Genomic DNA, 21,582 nt, shown 5'->3' with positions numbered 1-21,582 from the left:
CAGACCCTGATGGGGTGCTAGAGCCATGGATTTTGTAACAAACGCTCTGCTGGCAAGACCTGTGTGAAAAAAAATGCAATGTGAAAACAAATCTACGTTTTTTGAACCTCATCCCGGCTCACTCCATCCCACCTCCCCTTCCCCCCGCCCATACTGTCCCACCTCAGCCTCCTTTTTGCATTACTATTGGTGACATGAGGAATACCAAAGCGGGCTGATCCAATGATGTGGAACCGTGCAACCTATAAAAGCTGGTCCGGAGCCAATCTTCCGGACAAGGTATCGGCTTCTGTCATCAGACGTAGCGTTTAGTGGTTTGTGTGTGCGCTCTTGCGGCTGGGACTGCAGCGATGGCAGGATGTTCCTGGGGATACGGACCCAAAAACGGTGAGGCTTTTCCCGCAGTGTCGAGCTAACTGGGTTGCAGTCCCCGGACAGGACTGGGGCTGAACGTTGCAGCCCCCCCCCCTCCCCTTCCCCCGGGACAGGGACATTGCTGGGTTATAGCCCTTCCCCCGGGACAGGGACGTTGCTGGGTTATATACCCCCCCCCCGGGACAGGGACATTGCTGGGTTATAGCCCTTCCCCCGGGACAGGGACGTTGCTGGGTTATAGCCCCCCCGGGACAGGGACGTTGCTGGGTTATAGCCCCCCCGGGACAGGGACATTGCTGGGTTATATACCCCCCCCCGGGACAGGGACATTGCTGGGTTATAGCCCCCCCCGGACAAGTACATTGCTGGGTTATAGCCCCCCCCCCCCCCCCCCCAGGACAAGGACATTGCTGGGTTATAGCACTCCCCCCATCCCCCCGGGACAGGGACATTGCTGGGTTGTAGCAAACCCCCTCCCCCCGGGACAGGGACATTGCTGGGTTGGAGCAAACCCCCCCCCCCCCCCCCGGGACAGGGACATTGCTGGGTTGGAGCAAACCCCCCCCCCCCCTCCCCCCGGGACAGGGACATTGCTGGGTTGTAGCAAACCCCCCCCCCCCCTCCCCCCGGGACAGGGACATTGCTGGGTTGTAGCAACCCCCCGGACAAGGACATTGCTGGGTTATAGCCCCCCCCCCCCAGGACAAGGACATTGCTGGGTTATAGCACTCCCCCCATCCCCCCGGGGCAGGGACATTGCTGGGTTGTAGCAACCCCCCCCCCCCCCTCCCCCCGGGGCAGGGACATTGCTGGGTTGTAGCAACCCCCCCCCCTCCCCCCGGGACAGGGACATTGCTGGGTTGTAGCACCCCCCCCCCCTCCCCCCGGGACAGGGACATTGCTGGGTTGTAACCCTCTGGGACAGGGCTGTAACTGAGAACTATCAGACATTCTCCATATCAGGCAAAGTAGCGAGATTTACATTGCACAGAGAGAGAGAGAATGTGCTAATGCATCTCTAGTAGACGTGCTGGCCTTTTTTTTTCAGAAAAGGAATTTCTTCCGTCTCTCTGATGTTAATGAAGTTGAATTCTAAAGCTGTTTCACCTTTCTTATTGTGAAAGGTTTCTGCAGGAAGAAAAGTTATTTAGTTTAAGATTAATCATTGATGGGATGAAGGAAAGTGATCCTTCAAGGCTGCTTTTGCTCATGCAGCTCTGAAACTTTACAACTGAATGCTGTTTGGTGTCGGGTTCGCAACCAGAGAGAGAGAGAATCATTTAAGAGGGGCTCCCCCCACCTCTCTCTCTCTCTCTCTCCGTCCTTCCCGCCCCCAGCTCCAGCCTCCTGAGAATGCATTGACCTTCATGAGAGAGGATTGTAGGTGACCGGCTGTAATCTCCTCCTGCAGGGCCAGACCATTGGCACGAACTGGGCTTCCCCATAGCCAAGGAGGGCACCCGCCAGTCACCCATCGAGATCAAGAATGCGGAAGCCAAGTTCGACCAGAACCTGAAGCCTCTCAATCTGAGCTATGACCCAACCAGCTCGAAAAGTATCTGCAACACCGGCACCACCGTCCAGGTGGATTTCGACGATTGCACAGACCGGTCAGGTTGGTCAGATGTGGTTTGACGGTTTTCGCTTCCCCCTCCCTCCAGCTTGTTAATGGATATTTGTTATAACTGGATATGACACATTCTGAGCTGGGGATGAATTAATATATATATATATTATATCTATCTATCTAACTTTCGATCAAAGTGCAATATTTAAAGTTCCCGAATTGCAACGCTGTTGTGAGAAGGAAGAGTAGAGACGAGAGGAAGTTAACGACGTGGCTGTTCCGTTTTTGCTCATCCACATTTGTAATTCTTCAAACCCCGGGTGGAAATGCGGAAAATGGCCTCAAAGTGACCTGGTTGCAGTGGGTAAATTTTAAGCGGGGAAAGTCAGTCGCCAAGGGAGCTGCGGGAACGAGAGGGATAGGTTTCTTTGAAAGGCTGGATTGAATGACTGAGCTGTAAATCTGATTTGACCATGTGCAATTGAAATCCATTGCAACCAAAAGTAACCTTTTTTGGAGGTGAGCAAAACGTGGCTGCTTGACTAAATTGTAATATTTGAACATCCTCTGGTCTCGCAGTCAGTTAGGAAGGTGATGGCGTTAGGATTTGCATTGATAGTGTAAAGCTCCCTTTCAGATTAAACTTCATTTTGAGGAAAACCTGCAGGGTATGGGGACTATAGCCCTTTTTCTGGTCTTTGCTTTTATACAGTTACTGAAAGAGCTGCATCCTGAAGGTGTGAGTCAGTGGGGAGAGTCTTGGGTTCTTTTTAAGAATTGCAAACTAAAGATATTACATGCAAGGTTTGGTGTTCTGCAAAATTTTGTAGCTTTGTATTGATACAAAATATAAGAACAAGATCAATTTGATATTCTGTTATGACTTGTCTCAGTATAAATTAACAGCCTGGATTTTGAGGGCATGCTGTTATTCCAGCATAAATGGGAGTTGTGCATAAAGATGGATGGGGCATTTTGTTTTGTAGCATACTCCAGAGGAATTGCCTAAGAGGTTGAAGATTAGTTAGAGGGAAATGGGTCTGGGTGGGTTACTCTTTGTAGGGTCAGTGTGGACCAAATGGCCTGTTTCCACACTGTAGGGAATCTATTCTAAACGTCAGAAAATAGCAGTTGAGTGTTTTGAAAAGGTGGTAGTGGTTGTCTTCCTCTGAGAATTCTGTGCAACTAGAGAACGGTCAGAATGGAAATATGGTCCATGTTTGAGGGAGACATGAGCAGAATTTCTTCTCAGAAGTACCTTTAAGTAGAGCTGGAGTGATGATCTGACAATCCAAAAATCCAGCCTGTCACTTCAGTTTATTCCTTGAAAATGTCTTGTGTGGAAGTATACATACAAGTATACATGTGAGGTTACTATTACAAACTCCTCCCTGTGCCTTGGATGCCATTTTGAATTATTTTACATGCAGCTAAGTTAATTCACAACTTCCTTAAGTTTGGATTCTTTGTCCCATTCTCCTATTGCTCATCCTCTAGTTAATGGTCTCCTGTTTCCCGTCTCTTCTCAGGAATGAGAGGGAGGATATGGGACAAGTGAAAAAATATGCCAGAACATCATTGAAATTAAACAAGGGGAAGTGGGAAGTTGGGAGCTGGAAAAAGATGCCACCATTTTTTAAAATTCTTAGTGAAAATTCAGTTTGCTGCTTCTGTCACCTATTACACGACCCTTTTTTCAGTGTTTATTTTACATTCTTTACTCTAGGTTTTCTGTTTGCTTCTTGATGTTTTGGTGGATAATGCCAGATTTTCAACCTCTGTACAATTTGCTGAACCAGGTGATAGTCTTTTTCTGCCTGTCATTCTGGTTTTATGTAATGAGATTGGGCTATAAAAGTAGCAGTGGTTTTATTTCCTCTATTTGAGGGAGAGGTGGCATAGCATGGTACATCATCCCACTGTCAAAATTCTTGCAGCGACTGGAAGTCTGTCAATGTATTTATTATTGGTCTTATAATTTTATCTAGGTCACAAAGAATGAATTGGTGGTCTTATTATGAATGTACATTTGTTTGAGGAAATTTCAATCGTACTCCAACAGCAAATTTAGAGGTGGTTTGTACAAACTGTGTTTGATACTTTGTTTGCAATGTAACATTCATGCTTTTACTTTGTTTTAGTGCTGACAGGTGGCCCTCTTTGTGGAAAATATAGGCTACGTCAGTTGCACTTTCACTGGGGAGCCTGTGATACTCATGGCAGTGAACATGTAATTGATGGAAAAACCTTTGCTGGAGAGGTGAGTGTGCAACAATGACTTCTGAATAAGTGAGGCACACCTTGTTTAAAATCAGATAATTTTGCTTCACACTAGACCAGTTTTGCTGTACATGCCTACCTTATGAATGCGTAATATTGATCTTTTAACAAAAAAATCTGTTACACTTAACTCACGGGATGTGGGTGTTACTGTTTGAGGCCATTGGCCATCCCTAAGTGCTTTTGAGAAGGTGGTGGTGAACTCTCCGTGAGCCACTGCAGTTCATGAGATTAGATTCCCTACAGTGTGGAAACAGGCCCTTTGGCCCAACAAGTCCACACCGACCCTCCGAAGAGTAACCCACCCAGACCCATTTCCCTCTGACTAATGCACCTAACACTATGGGCAATTCTTAGCATGGCCAGTTCTCCTGGCCTGTACATCTTTGGGCTGTGGGAGGAAACCGGAACACCCGGAGGAAATCCACGCAGACACCGGGAGATTGTACAAAAGCCATACAATCTCCCAAGCCTGAGATTGAACCTGGGCCCCTGGTGCTGAGACTGCAGTGCTAACCACTGAGCCACCGTGCTGCCCTCATTTGTGTGTCAGTTCTGTAAGTAGATGTATTTGTTTAGAAATCCTTTTCAAATTTCTTTTATTGTCATGATATGTTTATTCCTAGGTGCTGCAAGTTATTTCTGAGCCAGTTGAATTTTTGCTATTTATAGTTACAGGAAATGTTCATTCTTATCACAGCAGGATGCTAAATCCAGGAAGGAAACCTATCTCAATCTTTGTGATGAGACAGTGATGCATTAGAGCTATTTAAAGTGGTGGACTAATGAGAGAATGAACTTTTAGGTTCATTTAACATAAAGTAAAAGCGCTGAAAATATCATGGTCAGGAAGGATCTGCAGACAGAGATTGAATCTTAATGTGTAGGAGCACATGGTGTGTGAGCAGGTGGAGGGGTAAAACCAGGTAAATTTGGCAGCATGTTGAATCTTCATTCACAACTATTTGCTGCAAATGAGGAACTTTCTGCAAGTGGTGGGTTCAGTCACTTAGTGATGTTAATATGCAGCTTCCAAGCATAAGTTCCAAGGACGCCTTGAAACCTGGTAGTGGCAATTGAGAGGCTGAGGATTTGCAGTGGGAAATATGCCAATAAGTACTGATTCCTCATAACTGTTTTCTTACCTATTCATGTGAAAGGCTTTGGTTACAGTTCTTATGCTGGGAAATGACTTTCCAAACTTCCCTGTAGATTCTTTCTTCGGATCTGCACTCTGAAGCTTTGATCAGCATCGACATATGCTGTTATTTTGATCCTCATAAGGGCCCAAATGGACAACAGCAGCAACAGACCTGCAGCTTCACTAGAGAGAGAGAGAGGATTAGCTGTGATACAACTTGCAGGAGGCCACATTGTATCATCCTCTGTGCCAATCAGATGATAAGCTTCCTGGACACCCTCTGAAGTCTCTGGGTGTTGCATCTGCTGATGGCAGATACTTGCAATCTGCTGCTGAATTGATTTGTTGACCATACACCACCAGTGGCTGTCCTCCATTTGTTTTTATTTCTGGCTCCTTCCAGGATTCAACGGTGAGACACAAACAGGATCTTACAGTTGACAACTCACAAATGCATAATATTGCAGGCTTGTCTACGAGGACACCAGTTTGAACAAGAAGTTTGGGTTTGCAGCTCTGGTTAGATTCTCATAGGTGCAGGGTTTATTAACATTGGCAATTGAGTCACTCCCAGGTCACCAGGAGTAGGAGTGGTCACTAGCTGAGAAATTCCCACTCTTGTTTGTTATATCACAGGCTCTGCAAGGTTCCCACAGAGTTGTACCAATGCATTCATCCTGCAGCAACCCACCTTTCCTGTCTGTGCATTTCTCATCAGAATCTCCAGCTGGTTGCTCAGAAATGAGGAGGGATACTGTTTTAATATGAGAAACCCAGCCAAGAACAATGACACCTGCTGAACTGCATCAAGCAAGCCATTGCCGTACTGGAAGGCACTAGGCATCTTGGGATGCACTTCCAAACATTATCAGGCTGTCCAAAATCATCTGTCTGCAGTGTTTTATACCAACAAAAGAAAATACAACTGTGGGAGAGCACAGTGTGACCAAAGTACCATTGCAGCATATGAATGCCTCATTATCATATGGATGGACCAAGCACATCTTGGAAAATTGCTTCCTTACATAAAGTTATCCTGACGCAATCTTATTCTTGATATTTTCCCTAATCAACCTGTATAGCAGTGTTTATTAGATAATTCTAGAGCAGGGGTCTTCCTTTGTTCAGGACTGGAGATAGGGTCATTACCAATGCACCACAGGAGGCCCTAAAATGGTGTTGTATTCCCCACCCCTGTTGTTTGGGCGTTAATCAAGTGAAAAGGACACTCATCAGTCAGCAACCAAAATGGAAGATTGCAAAATGATGGGAAGAAAATAATTTTGCCTCTGAAATAAAATCAACTTTTAAGACTTTGATGTAACCCTGTTCCCACATCTAATGGCATTTAGCAGTGATCGTGTGTCTGAGACCCTGTTCTGGCAGTGACTACTTTTACTATGATCTCTGGAAGTTGGTGCCTTTAAGGCACTCATCAAAAAACAGCCTTCTAAATCTGTCTGGAATAGACGACCATTTGTATAAGACATGCATGGTTCTGTCTGATTTTTATAAACTTTTTTTGGGGGGTTTAGGGTAACTGGTGAAGATGGATAGAGAATCATAGCAAAATAACATTGAACTAATTTAATCTTTCCATATATCTATTAACTATTTATTTTGTTGCCTTTGTCATTGCTTAAAAGTTGAACAACTTTTTAACATTAAATATAAAGTCTCAGAACATTTTACAAACAATTTTGCACAATTTGTGTTTAAACAGAAAACTGGGTCCAGAATAGACCATTCAGCCCTTCAAGCCTGCTCTGCCATTCAATATGATGATGGCTGATGACCTAATTCTGTTCTCTGTTCCTGCTTTCTCCCTATTCTTTGATCCCTTTTTAACCCCAAGACCTGTAACTACTACTTGAAAGCGTTCAACATTTTGGCCTCATCCACTTTAAGTGGCAGGGAATTCCACCTGTTTCCCACTCTCTGATAAATAAGTCCTCATCTTGGTCTATCCAATATATTTCAATTATGACCATGATTCTGGACTGCACGGTCATTGGGAATATTCTCCCTGTGATTACCCTGTCTAGTTAGTCTTCCAGCATGGAAGCAGATCCTTCAGGCCACTTACTCCACACTGACCATGTTCCCAAACTAAAGTAGTTCCACTTGCCTGCGTTTTGGCTCATATCCCTCCAAACCTTTCCTGAACCTGTCCCAAGTGTCTTTTTAAATGTTGCCAATGTACCTGCATCCACCACGTCCTCTGGCAGTTCATTCCATGCACACCTGTTAGTGTTTTATAGGTTTCTTAAGATATTCTCTTTTTTCCATCCCCTTCTCATATTTATCTAAACTCTAGTGAATATAGTTCTAATTAATGCAGTCTCTCTTCATATGTCAGTCCTACCATCCCAGGAATCTATCTGGCAACTGGTTTAGTTCTAAGTGACCAAAATAGAAATTGAAAACCTTTCAATAAAAACTGAAATGTTCATACTGGGTACATTTTTACATACACTGTTTTCCCCCACTTGCAAAAAAATGAAACATTTCTACTTTGCTTCTTGCAATGAAGAATGATGACTTGTTGTACCATCCAGCTAAATCTGAACTTTCTCACTGTCCATGAACAGCCCTGCCCTGACAGAAATGCCAAAAACTATCTTCAATCTGATTGTCTATGATCTGTGAACCTGAATTGTATGAGTTTTAAGATGCAAATATACTTTAATTGAACCTGTCATATTTCCAGCTTCACCTGGTGCATTGGAATGCAGAAAAGTATTGTGAATTTAATGAAGCTCTCAAAGCTCCTGATGGTTTGGCTGTTATTGCTGTCCTCCTAAAGGTACGAAGGCTTCTTTCAATGTACTGTCTTTGTAATATGCAGATAATAATTCTCATTACTTTTATTGTACAGAAATACATTTGCATGCATCTTTGAAATGCTAAATCTTTAGTCCATGATAGGTAAAAATAGAACTGAGGTGATATTTGATTGATATTGCGTTAAATAGAACTTGCTATCAAGTGTGTTTTTAATTAAATGCATTTTTTCCTGTTTTATGCACACTCCCAATATTTCAGTTTCATTCTAACTGTGCAGTGGGTACTGAGTTCAATAACTCTATATGTAGCGGCATATTAGCAGGGATCAAGTCATTTCAGTTAGTAGCAACATGGACATTGGATAGAAATGTTACAGGCTCATCTCAGAAGATGAGGGGGGAAAAACCAAGCCGCCTTTTGTAAAGACATTGAGCAAAATTCACATTCCACTCTCCAATTTGATTGGCATAATTTCTGCATAATTCACTATTGCCTGATGTGTTTGCTGTCCTTTTTCAGTAGTGCGCATTGATGACAAGATCAAGAATTAGGAAAATTCAACATGATTTCTAACCAAATACACGATTCTTGTAATTTTTAAATACTTTTTCGTTTTGGCAGTTCATGTATACTGTATAGTATGACCAGTGCTGTGTTTATACATTGGATAGTGCCATGTTCATTTTAGAAAGGATGTTACTGTTAGGACACAAGCAATTTGCTCGAATGGTACTCAGTTATGCACAGAGGATCTGCCTTTGAACTCACTTAAGAGGTGATCCAACAGAAGAAATGCAAAAAAAAAATCTGTGTTGATCAAGTGAAATGTGGAAATCCTTTTCCACTAGCAGAAAGAAAGATCAATGATTGGAAAATAGACCCAATAGACCAGCAATAAGCAAGAAAGCTTTCTTGTTTTTTAAAAAAAAGGAATTCTGATCTGGAATGCACTGCCCGAGAACTTGCACAAAAGCCCTTTTTCCCCTCCCCTTCTGAGATGAGCATGTAACATTTCTACCCAATGTCCATGTTGCTACTAACTGAAATATACCTGTACAAATCTCACCGTGCCTTTGTTTTTGGAGTTTGTTTGGAATTTGTTAGAAATTTAGCTTGCACTGCACAGTGATTTTAGGAGTCTTTTTGTTTTCTTGACCAGTACAGCTGTAAAATCTTAGTCCATGCCTTTTTTAAAGTTCATCTATCCTTTTCTGTTGTGGTCACAATACCGCTTCTTGTGATGTTCAACAGTGCAACCACATTGATGTTAAACCGTGGATAACTTTGAACAATATTCAAATGAAATCCAAATTGAGAATAAGCATTGTGAAATCTGAGCTGCTTAAAACACTTATTGTTTTGGAAATCTTTAGCAAATGAATATTCAAACTATTAGATTATAATTCAGTTACTAGTGATTTAAAAAAAAAATTAATGAAGCAACGGTTAATGTATGCTTTCAATTCAGCAATCATTATCATAGTTTTCACAGTTGTAAAATATTTACTTTGTATTATTCTTGCACAGGCTTTTAGCTGTAAATTCCCCATGAATGTTTGCATTGCATTAATGTCCGATCACCTAACTTTAGGTGTCACCTTGAGTGTTATGAGTGGCATTGGAGTTTCTAACAAAATATGATTAGCCTTCAGCCTCCTCCAAGTCACTGCATGAATTCAAGACCAGGTTCTTGGTTGGTATATGTTTAGGTGTCTCGTGATATTTCTGCATCATGAAGTCAGAAGGGAAGATATTCACTTGTGGTCTGTTCTGTCTGTAATAATTCTGATAACTAGTCAGGCTATTTTTGCAAGCAGCCACATCTGGACAATATTGAAGCCCAAATTGATAAAACATTATGTAGGTTATATTCACTTTGTTTCTACAAAACATGTTTCCAGTGACCTGCTCGATGACATAATTCACTTCCTTGGAATTAAATTTGTGCTCATTTTTGTGCACAATGGTTTGATTTGTCTTAATTTTTTTAATCCTCAAATTTGATTTAATCAATGCATCAGATGAGCAACCTTCAGCTGAACTCTAAAATACCAGCCATTACTTCAGTAATTGTTCGTGGTAGCAGCATGTGAAGTTCTGAATAGCCTTTGGTTAGGAAATGGAGCATGAGGTTGTTTTTTGACGGTAAAATGCAATTTCATAAAAGTAAAACTTTAGCCTAGTATTTGTAACCCATTTTTAGATTCCTTAGGACAATATTCTTTCTTTGCTTAAATATGAAGGGTTTGTTTCTGTTGTATGACTATGACAATCCTGAATAACCACTGTAGCCATATGAACTATCTATCGGTGTCCTTTGACTTTCAGGTATGTGAAGCAAACCAAGCTCTGCAGAAGATTGTCTGTTCTTTGGAATGCCTTAAATCAAAGGTACAGTAGGTCCTGTTCTGTATACCCAGTGTAGAGATATAAAGTGACATCTATCTAAATTGTAACTTTTTGGTGCAATTATTTCCTTAAATGGAAATTTCTCAAAACTATTCTTTATAGTACAGATACTGATTGAAAATTGAAGTAATATTTTGTCATACTAGTAACAAATAGATGATCAATTAAAAAAAAAACTCTGCATGCTGTTTTGAACAAGTTAATTTTTTTAAAAACGCTAAACACACCTCATTTATTTGCTCCTAATGTAACAGTGCAGGATTTCAATATTCACAAAAGCTTAGCTTATGTTAGTATTCCATATCATCAGTGGTTACTTTGTAGGAATTCTATCCTACACTAGAGATTTTTATACTCCTGAAGTCGGCATCATTGGCAAGGCCAGCTTTTGTTGCCCATCTCTGATTTCCTTCAAGCTGCCTCCTTGAACTGGTGCAGTCTTTGCTGCTGGCTGGAGAAGAGATGCCAGAGAGGAAGGGAAGAGAAAGATCCAGGAATTTGACTCCCCAAAAGTGAAGGATTGGTGATATTGTTCCAACTGGGACGGTTTGTAGCTTGGAGGGGAATATGCAGGTGGTGTTCCATGTACGTGCTGTCTGTTCAGTTGATCGAGGTCATGGTTTTGGAAGACAAATTAAAAGGCTGAGTTGCTTCACTGTGTACCATGTACAAGATACAATGTGTAATCATGGTTGGAGTGAATATTTGGAGTGGGATTAAGAGATAAATGTCATTTCTTATTTGTAAATCATTGGCTACGCACTTAAAGATTTCACAAATATATTGTAAAAAAATCTATGTTCAAGTATCAGCAGTGGTGTCTGTCTGCAACAACTGTTAATGTATCTGCAGAAGAAAAATAACTGCTTTAATTCCTATATGTTTATGTGACTACACATGGGGATTGAAGAATTGCTAAAGTGTTTCATACCCTTGTTTCGGTTTTACTTGATAAATAATGTATAAAGCAGTGAGTTTTGAGAAGATTTGTAGCTTAGGTTGAGGTTCTGGATATAAGTTTGCTCGCTGAGCTGGAAGATTCATTTTCGGATGATTCATCACCATACTAGGTAACATCATCAGTGAGCCTCCGAATGAAGGCCATTAAGACATACATTAATGACATACATTCTGTCTATCTCTAAATTCTTTTACATGTAAATTTGTAATGCCTTAATGAGACACTTTTTCTGCCAGTGATAGGATTATATTTTAGTCTTCTCTGCATGGATAATACATTGTGACAAGTGGAAATTGTTTTCATTATAAATAGTGTTATCAACCAGGCCAAACCTCCTCAAAACAGTCAAGAAGGTAGCCCAGATCCTAATGTTATAGTTGTTTTAACAAAACAGAATTTATTTACAGACTACTGAATGAAACACAAGCAAAATAAAACAGAATTTAGAAAAACAACCGTTTGAAAACCTAACCAACACTATATTCCCCGCAACTTAACAAAGAGCTGTTCCAATTTCCTGCAACATCCCATAAATATGCCTCTTGGCAAAAAGGTAAATTCAAACACAGGTTCTTACAGGAGAGAGACATTGCAGAGAGGATCAGCAGAAATCATTGGCTGAAATATGGAACCTCTTTTTTTTTTCCCCAGCAACTTCTCTGGGTCCCCAGCTAAAACTAAACCAAACTAGAAATATCCCTGAACTAGGAGAACTGGTTACTCGCTTTTCATTGTAAAAGTGTTTTCTTTTTTTTTGAAAAAAAGCCTAAAAAGACTTTTTCCCTGATTGTTGCTTTAGGCAGTATTTAGGAGAAAGTGAGGACTACAGATACTGGAGATCATAGTCAAGAGTGTGGTGCTGGAAGAGCACAGCAGGTTTGGAATTGATGAAGGGCTTTTGCCTGAAACGTTGATTCTCCTGCTCCTCAGATGCTGCCTGACCTGCTGTTCTTTTCCAGCACCACGTTTTCGACTTAAGCAGTATCTGTCAGCCATTAAAGTGGCCTAAATCCAGACAATTCTGAACTTCTGCCTTTTATAGCGCTTTCTGGGATAAAAAAAGGACAACATAACCTTGTTAAAGCAGCAGCATTGTCACAATTTGAGCACTGGAAAATGATTGCTCTACTTGCTATCAGCATGAGATTTTTAAATTGTAAAACTGCAGCCTAAACTGTTCTTGGGTATGGTGTGAATTGGCTGCTGACTCACTACTAATGATATTTGTATGTCTGCAAGGACCACTTTCTTTCCCGGTACTATGGATGACAGTTAGTGGAAAGCCAGTCACACCTGGCCTATGCACAATGTGCAAATATGTAGCTGGCCCCTGTATCGCTAATGCCACTACTTTACTTTCACTTCTCCTTCAAACTATACTTTAGGCGTTCATCACCAAGATATGTAGATGTACTTTAGTTTACACTTTAAATTTAGTCTGTCCTTGTTAAATGTCTAGTTTAAACTTGTTTATAAATACACGCTCAGACACTTGATACCAAACAGCTTTCCAATTCAAGGGTTCCAAACTGTAGAGTGTTATTAATTCTGAATTCTAATCATGGTGCTCTCTCTATTTTTAGGGTGCCAAAACTGATTTTAAAGACTTCTCTGCTTGCTCTTTGCTGCCTTCTTGTCTCCAGTATTGGACCTATCCTGGATCCCTGACCACTCCTCCTCTGTGTGAGTGTGTAATTTGGCTTGTGCTGAAGGAGCCAATCAGTGTCGGTGCAGACCAGGTAAATCATCTATTATAGACCATGGTTTGTCTAAAAATATCAATATTCGTAAAGTGGTTACAACATAGGGTATTTGGCCCACGACAAGCTTGACCCCCTGCAAGAGCAATTTGAGTGCCATGTATCCCCTAGGGATAGTTGCTCCCTAGTTAAGTTATCCAGAACCTTTTGATTTTAAATTCTTTATCAATTGCCTCATCTCTAAGAAGAACAGTCTAACTTCTCCAATTAGCTACTCAACTGAAGTCCTAAATATGGTGATTAAATGTCGTGTCATTGATCTCCTGCAAAATATTCAATATTTCAAAGGCCAGTCAACATCTTAAAAATTAGTCAAATTCTCTGAATTGAATGCTTTAAAATTGAAATAAAAATTAAAATGCCTTCAACTTTAAGTTCCTAGAGATGTTCTATTTTGGTGGAGATGAATAATGACTTGTGTTTTATGTGAAATGTTGTAAGTATTTTTTACACTGCATTAGTTAATAGATTAATAAAGTATTCAAGAAAATGCTTCAGTTAGCATTAGAAGTTCTATAGAATTACAGATTGTCATTCCACATCAAGCTAATATTAATCAGTTTTGTTGTAAGAAGCAAAAATCTAACCATTAAGATAGGAGATGATTAATATTGTACTCTACTTGCAATAAACTTTCACTGACCCCAGAATGCAAGAGTTCCTTGTTTACGTGAATATCCCAATTTCCACACCATTCAACCTGGCAGTTCTTTTCATGAGCAGAAGATCTCCAGCATAGAACTGACCTTTTGTTTTAGGATACCAAAAGCACACTAGAGAATCTTGACTATGATAACATTTGATTGGATAATCATTTGCCATATATACTCAAGCTTTTTATTTTAGAAGATTACCTATTGCTTCTTGTTCACTCACTGCCTTCCCCAGACAGTGGTGTGTGTGCTTCCTCAGCCAATGAAAACTGAAACTTTAAGATTTGAGAGTGATGACTAAAATGTTTTTATAGTTTTCTTATTTATAAATTGCAATAGAATTTGGTCATAATCTTTAACACAGAAGCTGTAAATGGCAGTTGGCTGTGAATTCTGCTTGATTTGTGGGTTCAGCTGGAGGTGCACTGTCTACTTGGTCAAAATCAGTCATAATTTTCAGTTAAAGCTGAGATTGAGGGGGCTGGTCAGATCGTGCACTTTAGTTTCCACTTTAGACTTAGTCTGACCTTGTTAAATTTCTAGTTTAAATTCGTATAAAAATATATAATCAAGCCATTTGATATGAAACAGGCTTACAATTCAAAGGCTCCAAATTAGATGAAAACAAATAGATGTTGGTTGCCTAATTTACATAGCACAACTGTCCAGTCTGTATTCACCACTTGATACTAAAAAATGGGAACACAGACTCCCAAATCTTGGTATCCACGTCACATATGTAGCAACATTTTTAATGTGTATGACTAATCTATTTGCAAGGTATTATTCATTAATATGGTAATTGAGAAACCTATTCAAAGTCCTCAGTTAATCATTTAGATAAATGTTTCCCCAACCCAATTAGTTAATTTATCACTTGATAGAAGTGAAACAAAATAACACAGGAGCTGAGAAGGTGCACACACCCAATTATTGTGACTGAGGTTGGGAGGCTCTCTTTCTTGACTAAGATGTTAATCATTAAAGCTGACTACAAGGAGGCATCACTAGTTCATTAGTGACAGACAAAGAATCCAGGTTGATCTTGTCTGGAAACTCAAATTCGTGTGAAGACTAAAAACAAACCTGAAATTCCACTTGGACTTGAAAAGATTTTCACCCCCAGGGCATATTTCGCTGAAGGTGTGGTCGTCCAGTGAGTCACGAGTAACTACATGTACAGGAAATGAGATCCATGATACATATTTAACATTCTCCCACGTCAGTGAAAATGATGATATCAAGAAAGGTTCTCCCTTATAGCGAAACAAATTCTGGTAGCCAAATGTTTTAACTTACTAGATACTTTCGTGAAGCTGTTTTTCTTAAAGAACAAGGGGCAGAGTTGGCGGAGAGGTCTCAATTTAATTTATTCTTGTATTGTTTTTCCAGTTGGCAAATTTCCGCAAGCTGGAATTTGGACCATGCGAACCCATGCAAAACAATTACCGACCTCCCCAAGCTTCGAAATGCAGGGAGATCCGGAAAAACTTTGAATAAAGGTTTGAGGGCAGTCATCAGCTTGCCTTTCTGAACTGTCCCTGTGTAGCCTGAGCAGCAGTAAATAATTCCCCTGGACCCTTGTCCCAGCCCCTCACTGACCACCACCTCCTTGTGTAGCCAGAGCGGACAAAAAGGCAGACAACATCTCTAAGCACAAATTAATAAAAATGCATCATCCAGATTTGGCCTTAAGTAGCCACTGGATTGTTATCGTGTTCCTGGAACTTCATGAGCCTTACCACTTAACAAAATCTGAAGCAATATTTCATCTGTTGAAAAAGGCACTCTTTAATTTAGTGAAGGACTAATCTGTAGCACTGAATATATTGTTCAAGTTTAATGAAATTGTTTTTTTAGTGATGTTAACTGTAAAGCAGTTCCTAGTTTAAAAATTATATTAAAGAGCAATAATTTACAACTTACTCATCCATGGAATTATCTTTTAACCAATGCAATAAGAGTTGTAAGCCATAAGATTTAGTAAATAAAACACTTTGAATTGCTATGCTGTATCTTTGTTTTTGCACATTCTGGCTCACCAAGCATTGCACTGTGAAAATATCCTTAGATACAATATTAAATGGTTTCATTGAATTAATCAATGTTTAGTGATAAAACAAACACTTTTTTAAAGGCCATTCTTTTAACTTATTCAGCATCCCCAGAGTATTGAAATTGGGCCTTATTATTCTTGTCCTGTATATTTCATTTAAAGTCACTTGGTAGTACAGAACTTGAGTACTACTAGAAAAAGACATACTGTTTAAAACTTTTAATCTTACTGTCCTGGATATTTTGCAAGCATGTAAATCCAATAGAAAATCAAGCATTTGCTTTTTCCCTCGAATTTGTATTTAAAAATGATTTGACTATGTTTTCTCTTCCTCCTTTTCCACCTTCTCTAACTACTTTGATTTGATTTAACAAGTAATGGTGTTATTCATATTACTTTAGCCAGTTGCATCAAATACAGCTAAAGGACATATCCCTTCATATTGTGTAGTGGAGGACAATTGATTAGCACTTGAATCTTTTCTCTTTTCACTCTTCGCCTTGTTGCATGCAAATCCCAGTGGAGGGCTGGGAGGCCTGTCAAATGATCAATTTTCCCCTGATAATTGCTGCTGATACTAATGATCATAGAGTATCAGAAGGTATGTAGTTCATGGTAGTGTGTCATACACTAGATTTTCCTGCCTTTCTTAGACATCCCCTTGGTGGTAGATGCCCTTGTGAGTTGGCCTACACCAAAAATGACCTGATACAAGAGTTGGTAGGTGGAATTCTTTCACTGATCTTTTCCAGTGGGTAATGAAGAATCCGGGCCACTATTTCTAGCTCACCATGTATAGTCTATCTCTATCTTCCCTTGCAGAGTTAATGAGCTGTCTTGAAATAGTTCAGTCTGTGAAAGGTGCATACCATGCTATTAGGGAGAGAGTTGCAGGATTTTGACCCAGTGAATGTAGAGGTGCAGCAGTATATTTCCCAAGTCAACGTTGAGTGTCTTGGGGAAGTTGCAGGATGGTGTCCCAATGAATCACATTTCCTTCCAGTTGGTAGTGGTCACAGGTTTGAAAAACAATACTTAAGGAACCTTGGTGATTTGCTGCAGTCCATCTTGTAGGTGGTGCACTCTGCTTGACAGTGTCAGTGTTGGGAGAGAATGAGCATTGAAATAGGGTGCCAATGAAATCAGTTTTTTTTTCCAGATGGTATTCAGCTTATTGAGTGTTTTTTTTGTAGCTATAATCGTTCAGACAACGAGATAGTGTCCAATTACACTCCTGGCTTGTGCCTTGTAGTGCTGTACAGGTTTTGGACAGAACTAATCTGCAGAATTCCCCCTCTTGAACTAACCCCTGTGACTACAGCACTTGTTGGTCCACTTCCGTTTCTAGTCACTGGTAACCTCCAGCATCTTGATAATAGGTGATTCAATAATAAAACCATTCTCTCATTGAGGATGGTCATTGCCTAACACACTTGGGTAGTTCAAATGTTAATTTCCACATATTAGCCCAAGCTTAGATGTTGTCTCGGACTTCGTACATTTGGACACACTGTTTCAGTAAATGAGAAGTTGTGAATGGTGCTGAATATTGTTCAAATCATCAGTGAACATTCACATGTCTGACATTGTGGTGGTGGATGATTGTTGATAAACCAGCTGAAGGGAGTTGTGCCTAGAACACTACCTTCAGGAATCCCAGCAGCAATAACCTGTGGCTGAAATTACTGACCTCTAGCTACTACCACTTTGTACTAGATATGACTAATCAGGAGATTTTCCCTCCAGTCCCACTGATTTCAGTTTCACATGGGCTACGAGATGGCATATTTGGTCAAATGCAGCCTCAATGTCAAGGATAGTGGCACTCACTTCCCCTCTGGAGTTCAGCTCTTGTATCCAAGTTTGGATCAAGACTAAAATAACATTATAAGCCAAGTGCATTTGGTGGATCTCAAGCTGACCATCAGTAGCTCATGAATGAGTATGTTCCTCTCGATTGTGGTGTTTGACATGCAAGTAGTCCTGTTTTGTAGCTTCATGTTGGCACCTCATTTTCAACAATGTCTGGTGCTGCTTATGACATGCTCTTCTATGCTCCTCAGTGGATCAGGGTGGCTAAACTGATTCAGGGGTAACTAGAATGAGACAACATATTGTGATTGAGAACAAGTCTCCTGTTGTTGATAGTCCACAGTGCATCTTAGATACCAATGTGGAGTTGCTAGATCTGTTTGAAGTCGGTCCCAATGATCACTGCCTTCTATTATGTTTGGAGCACCAACACAATGTGAAGAAAAAATTTTGTCTCCACAATGACTGTACAGTCATCACTCCTACTAATGTTATTGTGGACAGATGCATATATGACATAGGTGAACAAGGTCTTGAGATGTGCATGTTTTATGTTCTTTTTGATGTAGATGTGTTAACATTGGCAAATAGAGCTCTGATAAGGATACTACAATCTTTCACACTTCACCTAAGTGTGCAATTCTGTACATTTGTGAGTGAGTGCTGGCTGGTTGAGGGTGCTTCCTCGTCAAATGAGATATAAAACAATGCACCATGTGTCTTCTCAGGTGGATTTAAAGGATGCTATGGTGCTATTCAGAGGAAAGCAGGGGAGTTTTCTGATGACCTGGTCATTTATTACTGTTTATGGGAGTTTGCTGCGTGTCCCGATACTTCATAATATAGTAACTGCAGTCAACTTATTCTGTAAAATACTTTGGTATGTACTGAGGTCATGAATATGCAAAATGAATGCCATCTTTTCCTTATTTGTATTGATTACCTAAAGCAAACTTCTCTTCAGGAGTAATGAAATGCTTCAAAATAGACAGCTACTAAACTTGATCATCCACCTTCCCTCATAACCCCATGTTATTGGGGGAACCCCCTTTCAAAACTCTAATCACTCTTAATCTCTGTTTCCAAGCAATTGCATTATCTCTAAACAATCTTCCATCGCAAGTTCATTTATATATTATTGGATGAGCACTTGAAACATAACGTTCAAGGCTATGGGCCAATTGCTGGAAGGTGAGATTAGATTTAGAGAAGCCTGCAGACTTACAAGCCAAAGGACCTCTTCTGTACCAAATAATTCTACAGATGATCTTTGCACAACTTCATGCTTCAAACTCTTCAATTAGATTCTGTTCAATTAAAATTTGTCTCCTCTATTCTATCTTGTTCACCCAGAAACCTGCTGTTCATTCAGCTTTATAAACTCTTTTTCTCCAATCCCTCAAATTTGAAATTCTTGCCCCATCATGACCTTTTCACTCCTATTGTTGTTAACAATTGCAGCTGTACAAATTTTGATCTACTATTCCGTGCACACCTGCCTTTACCACACTCACTCTGGAATTGCTGCTCTAAATTCTTGATGTCTGTTCTCCTAAATCATCTACTTTAGACCATCCTCGAAATGATTAGATTTTCTATAGTGTGGAAACAGACCCTTCGGCCCAACAAGCCGACACGAACCCTCCAAAGAGTAACCCCCCCCCCTCTCCCGACTAATACACTTTAACAACTATGGACAATTTAGCATGGCCAATTCACCTGACCTGCACATCTTTGGACTGTGAGAGGAAACCCAGGCAGACACAGGGAGAACGTGCAAACTCCACACAGATGGTCATCCAAGGCTGGAATTGAACCTGGGACTCTGGCGCTGTGAGGCAACAGTGCCAATCTCTGAGCCACCATGCCACCCATACTCCCCCTTCGATCACAGTTGTGGTCACTCCTAATACCTTTTGCATTTGGGCATTTTTAAAAATTATACTTCAGTGAATCACATTATGATTGTTATCAGTATGCGATGCTTTCTATGTTAAAGATGATTTTTCGAGAATGGTTGTTGGAATGTTAAGGAGAAAAAGCACTGGATAAATTCAAACATTGCGAGCTATGTAGAGATGGAATGTTGGCTAAGGCTGCTTGGAAACCAGTCTAAAAAATGATAAGTTAGCATGATAATTAATTCACATTTACACTATACATTCCCTTGTGGACTAAAAAGCACACTGGAGAACTGGTCCAACTGTGGCCAACAGGAAAGTTAAAGGTAGCAGTAAAAACCAAAAACATTGAAAATTCTCAACAGGCCAGACAGCATCAACGGAGATAGAAATTTATCGATGGCTCAGGTTGATGACCATTCAACAGACGGTTAAAGAAAATAGTGTCCAAAGTTGCCAAATATAAACTTGGGGATTTTAGAATCCAGCAACATATGACCAAGGAAGAACAAAGAATAAACAAGCAGGGGGCTTAAAAAGAGACAGTAAATATTTCTCTTAGTTATGTAATTCGGGAAAAAATTAGGGAAAGTAAACATGAGCTCAGCAGAGACTGGCAAAATTACAATGGAAAATAAAGGAAATTGCAATGATTCTATGTTGTCTTCACAGTGGAAGTGAGAGAAGCTACTGTAGAAATAACGGGGAGTCAAGTGAGAGAAATGGAACCTAAAGGATTTAGTATTGAAAAGCAGTGCAGTAAGTAATGAGACTCAGTATCAAAAAGTGGAACTGTAGCTAACTTATCCTGATCTCAGTTGAGCAGACACATTTGACTCTATTATCAGGGATGTGGTAACAGGCCACTTTGAAATTTAAACATGATTAAGCCAAGTGAATATTGGTTTATAAAAGTGAAACCATGTTTTACAAATCTGTTCTTTTGAGCAATAACTTTTACTGTCAAGAAAGGGATATCAGTAGATTTCGTGGTAGGTTGTAAAATTGCATCAACGATTTGTATTCATGTATACAATGTAATAACATTTCCTAAGGCTCTTCAGAGTATTATTAAACACCTTTAATTTCAAACCACAAAGGAAGATATTAAGTAGGATGTCAAAAACTTGGCCAAAGATGTAAGGAGTAGATTTAACTCCTACCTAGTTAAGAATAAAGTAACAAAAAATAGGAGAGAAAATTGAAACAAGTGGGCCTGGGCACCTGAGTTTGATGGTAACATTACCAAAGATTGTTTAATGGACAGAAAACAGAGTGTAGAAATTAATGGGCTATTTGAGGTTGACATGGAGTAAGTAGTTGGATAACGTAAGTACTACTTGGGCTTCAGCTACTTACAATCTATATCAATGATACAGGTTTCAAAGAAAAGTCATTGTACTCAAATATTAATTCTCTTTCTCTTTCCACAGATGCTGCCCAACCCTCTGGGTTTCTCCGGCATTTTCTACTTTTGTTTCAGATCTCCGGCATCTGCAGTGTTTTGCTTTTAGTGAGCACTTAAAATAATGACAAAAGAAACTTCAACCTGCGCTATTTTGAGTTTCTCACTGACCTTAATATTTAATACAAGCAGCAAAACGAAGTTTCACTCTGTTCCACAAACTATTCCTTTACAGATATTTACTTCCTGAGATATTTTACTCCCATCTCAAACTTTTTAAAGATTTTAACTTAATTCCTTCCTTCCAGTTTCTTTTCTTTTGAATGCGGAGATAGTTTTATGATCCTTATCCAAGTCTGCTGACATGAACCTTTCATTAATCTGACGGCCTCCGCTTTCTCAGTTCTGACAATATGAAGATATTTATCTTAACTCTCCTAGCTTAAAGCTTCACAAAATTCAAACACTTTGGTTA

General features: G+C 40.1%; 1 protein-coding gene across 1 annotated transcript; it reads left to right on the top strand.

The window, feature by feature from the left end:
• The first annotated feature begins 239 nt into the window (after positions 1-239).
• On the top strand, positions 240-15,939 carry LOC140477082 (carbonic anhydrase 13-like). Its single transcript, XM_072570314.1, has 7 exons — positions 240-387; positions 1,787-1,990; positions 4,084-4,202; positions 8,074-8,169; positions 10,479-10,541; positions 13,104-13,259; positions 15,326-15,939. The coding sequence occupies exons 1-7, from the start codon at positions 351-353 to the stop codon at positions 15,431-15,433; spliced, it is 783 nt and encodes a 260-aa protein (XP_072426415.1). The 5' UTR covers positions 240-350; the 3' UTR covers positions 15,434-15,939.
• The last annotated feature ends 5,643 nt before the right edge of the window (positions 15,940-21,582 follow it).

The sequence above is a fragment of the Chiloscyllium punctatum genome, chromosome 5 (genome assembly GCF_047496795.1).
Source record: "Chiloscyllium punctatum isolate Juve2018m chromosome 5, sChiPun1.3, whole genome shotgun sequence".
NCBI classification, from domain to species: Eukaryota; Metazoa; Chordata; class Chondrichthyes; order Orectolobiformes; family Hemiscylliidae; genus Chiloscyllium; species Chiloscyllium punctatum.
This window is presented reverse-complemented; position numbering and strand designations above follow the sequence as displayed.